The 2,623-nt window shown below is 48.8% G+C and overlaps 2 protein-coding genes across 2 annotated transcripts in view; one reads left to right on the top strand and one right to left on the bottom strand.

Moving 5' to 3' along the window:
* T265_08658 (hypothetical protein) overlaps positions 1–345 on the bottom strand; it is a gene marked incomplete at both ends in the record, with an annotated part of 7,083 nt that extends 6,738 nt beyond the window's left edge. The window contains one exon of the mRNA XM_009174529.1: positions 122–345. Coding sequence (XP_009172793.1) covers positions 122–345 — 224 coding nt within the window. The remainder of the gene's footprint in view (positions 1–121) is intronic.
* T265_08657 (hypothetical protein) overlaps positions 1–1,924 on the top strand; it is a gene marked incomplete at both ends in the record, with an annotated part of 20,718 nt that extends 18,794 nt beyond the window's left edge. Inside the window, one exon of the mRNA XM_009174528.1 lies at positions 1,543–1,924. Within this exon, the coding sequence (XP_009172792.1) occupies positions 1,543–1,821 (279 nt within the window). The remainder of the gene's footprint in view (positions 1–1,542) is intronic.
* Between the last annotated feature and the right edge of the window lie 699 nt (positions 1,925–2,623).

Below are 2,623 nucleotides of genomic sequence, written 5' to 3'. Positions count from 1 at the left end.
CAGCGACGTTTGCTTGTGCAGTGGGAAGGGTTTGGGGAGGGACATCGGTGGACGCTGAACTGCGCGGGCCAATGATACTTCCCGGTTGCCCAGGCCGAGGAAGAGGGTTTTGTTGAGGTACCCCACCTTGAGCCTTCGACTCAAAAGTCTGACCCACAAGGCAGTGGGAGAATGTAGGGTTTTGGTAATTTGTTGAAATATTGGTAGCTCGGGTGAGTTCATTGGTTGTTTATCAGGTGGCTGTTGATCTGTTCGCCGAGCTTGGCAATTGGCTTGCAAACGTTTCGTCACCATACGAGGATACATCATCAGTGCGCACTCAACTGCTTCCATAAATATGGACATGCTGGTCGCCTGGGGGAAACACCTTACTGCCTTCACACTCCTGTCGCAGAGGACAGTACAACTTTATCCCCAGACCGCCCCTTACCACGATTGCTCGTAGTGCGGGGTCTCGCTGCTCTTGGTCTGGCTGCTCCCATTTGGCCTTCCTGGCATGGTTGTACCTTGTGGAACGAAGTTCCAGCCAGTGTAGCCCGCGGGATCATTGCAGCACTCAAGCCCGACCACCACGTCAAGGTGGCAGCTTTAGGTCGGGGATCGTGGCGGGTAGTGGTATGGCTGCTGCCCAAGGTATCGAATACCAAGGTACCAATGTACCAGAAACATCTGATGATTGTTTGACCTCATTACAAAAACTCAACCTTGCTGTGGTATGACAGCGTGCCTCCGCGACCCGTTGAGCTTTACTGGAGTTTCCATGCGATACGTACAGAGTCTGTCACACCAGGTTGGTCAGTGTTTTGAAGTCTAATCAACAAGATCTCCTGGCCATCCACGTCGGAGTTGAAACGTAAATGTAATGCACTAGCATTCCTCCGCAAGCCGCCGCCCTGCGGTCGGGCTTTCGAGCCAAAATCTTCTGTCAAGGACCCTAGTCATCCTTCATCTAGGTTTGGGCGCCGTGGCAGTATCCAAGCCCACGTACAACCGTGAATTACACACATACAAGTACTCTCACACCATCTCGGCCGTCACTCGGTATCTCCAGTCCGGTCGCCTTACTTGTCGCGTACAGTATGGGGGGAGGGCTAAGCGAAAGGGTGCTGCTGACACTTACCGTGTTTCTCTTGCGCATATTTTATTTTCTCTCCCCTAACTCCTACCCCAACAATAGTGTATTCTCACCTGTTAGGACTGACGACTCGGTTCGTATTGCATCGGCCTTGGTCGCAACATCTGTGGGTCGGCCAGTGCCGACAGCCTCAAGCATCTCGAAATCAGCCTTAAAACACCAATACTACTGAACACTTTTAATGTTTTCACTCTGAAGCAAACAGGACAACAAGCTGTCCTTTTGAGGTAGCGAAACATTAGTGCTCAACACTGATGTGTTGTCGATGATATCTTGGCCCCCTGTTGCGGTTTGAACTAGTGGCATTGTACATGCTGTCATTTTGGTCTCGTTAGCAATCTTTATGTTCAGCTTTCATGTGGGGGATTTTGTTGCCTATGCTATGCTTTTTCCTCTTCCTCCTGTAGATGTCTTTTGTGTGGCCGTCCGTTTCACAAACCTTGTGGATGGAATGTTGCCTCTCCATCAATCGCCTGGACTTGGCACTACGTGTCCTTCTACCGCTCGATGTAAACGAACCCACTGTTGACAAGGTTGTCGAGCATGCTCTGCTCGTCGAGCGCTCGGAAATTCGACTCCGAATCTGTGCTCTATGGACTGCGTTTATATTCATACTGCAAAATAAGAGACTGGAATCCGATAAGAAACCCTGTAGGTCCTTTGCCACGGCTTGCGCTGTTCTTTAGCTGGTACACTTTGTTGCGTAAAGTCAAATGCGTGTGATCACTATCTATCGAACTAGATACTTGTTTTGTACCGTGTTCATTTAGCCACCTGTATCTGCAGATTAATAACATTTGTGGCTTTATTGAATAGGTTTGTTGTTTGTCGCTATCGTTCTCGGCTGCCAGTCTTTTGGACAGCAGACATTAATACTATACTTAAACCCTGTCTGCCGAGACAACCTCATCTCTGGAGGAAAGTTGTGTTGATTCTGCGGCTCCCTAGTGTTCACGTTGCAGAAGCTAACATAACCTGATTCGGAGTGAAGCGAATTAGGCCTCAATTTCCACAATAATGTGTCATGCACTACAGTTGTCTCTCCAAAAGAGATCCTTTCGAACAGCAACGCTCCCGGACCACGACCCAATACGTGAGCCTTACTGTAAGAGGTCAAACACCCGTAGTGTGCCCGCTTACTGAGGGTTACTGCATACGGCATTCTCGGTGGGACACTCTAGAAGGGAGTGCAACACTTTAGGTACATAATTAGTTACTCAATAACTTACTTGCTTACTTTCTGACTTCACTTCGGATACCTCCTGTGTCGGTTTCTCGCGTATCTGGGATCACAGCTATGCAATCACGGTGACCTGTGGCATGCTTCTCGCAGATAATGATGTAATGATTGCTTGAGTCTCGAACGAGTGGAAACCGGTTATGGACTATCGGCAAGTTTTTATAAATCTCACCATACTTCTTTTAACGGATATACACTGTCTTCATGGTAACCACTCATTGCTCGAGATGCCCCATTGGTTGAGGCGG

This window comes from Opisthorchis viverrini, assembly GCF_000715545.1.
Source record: "Opisthorchis viverrini unplaced genomic scaffold opera_v5_235, whole genome shotgun sequence".
NCBI lineage: Eukaryota > Metazoa > Platyhelminthes > Trematoda > Opisthorchiida > Opisthorchiidae > Opisthorchis > Opisthorchis viverrini.
The sequence above is the reverse complement of the archived record's forward strand: the minus strand, read 5'-3'. Positions and strand labels throughout refer to the sequence as shown.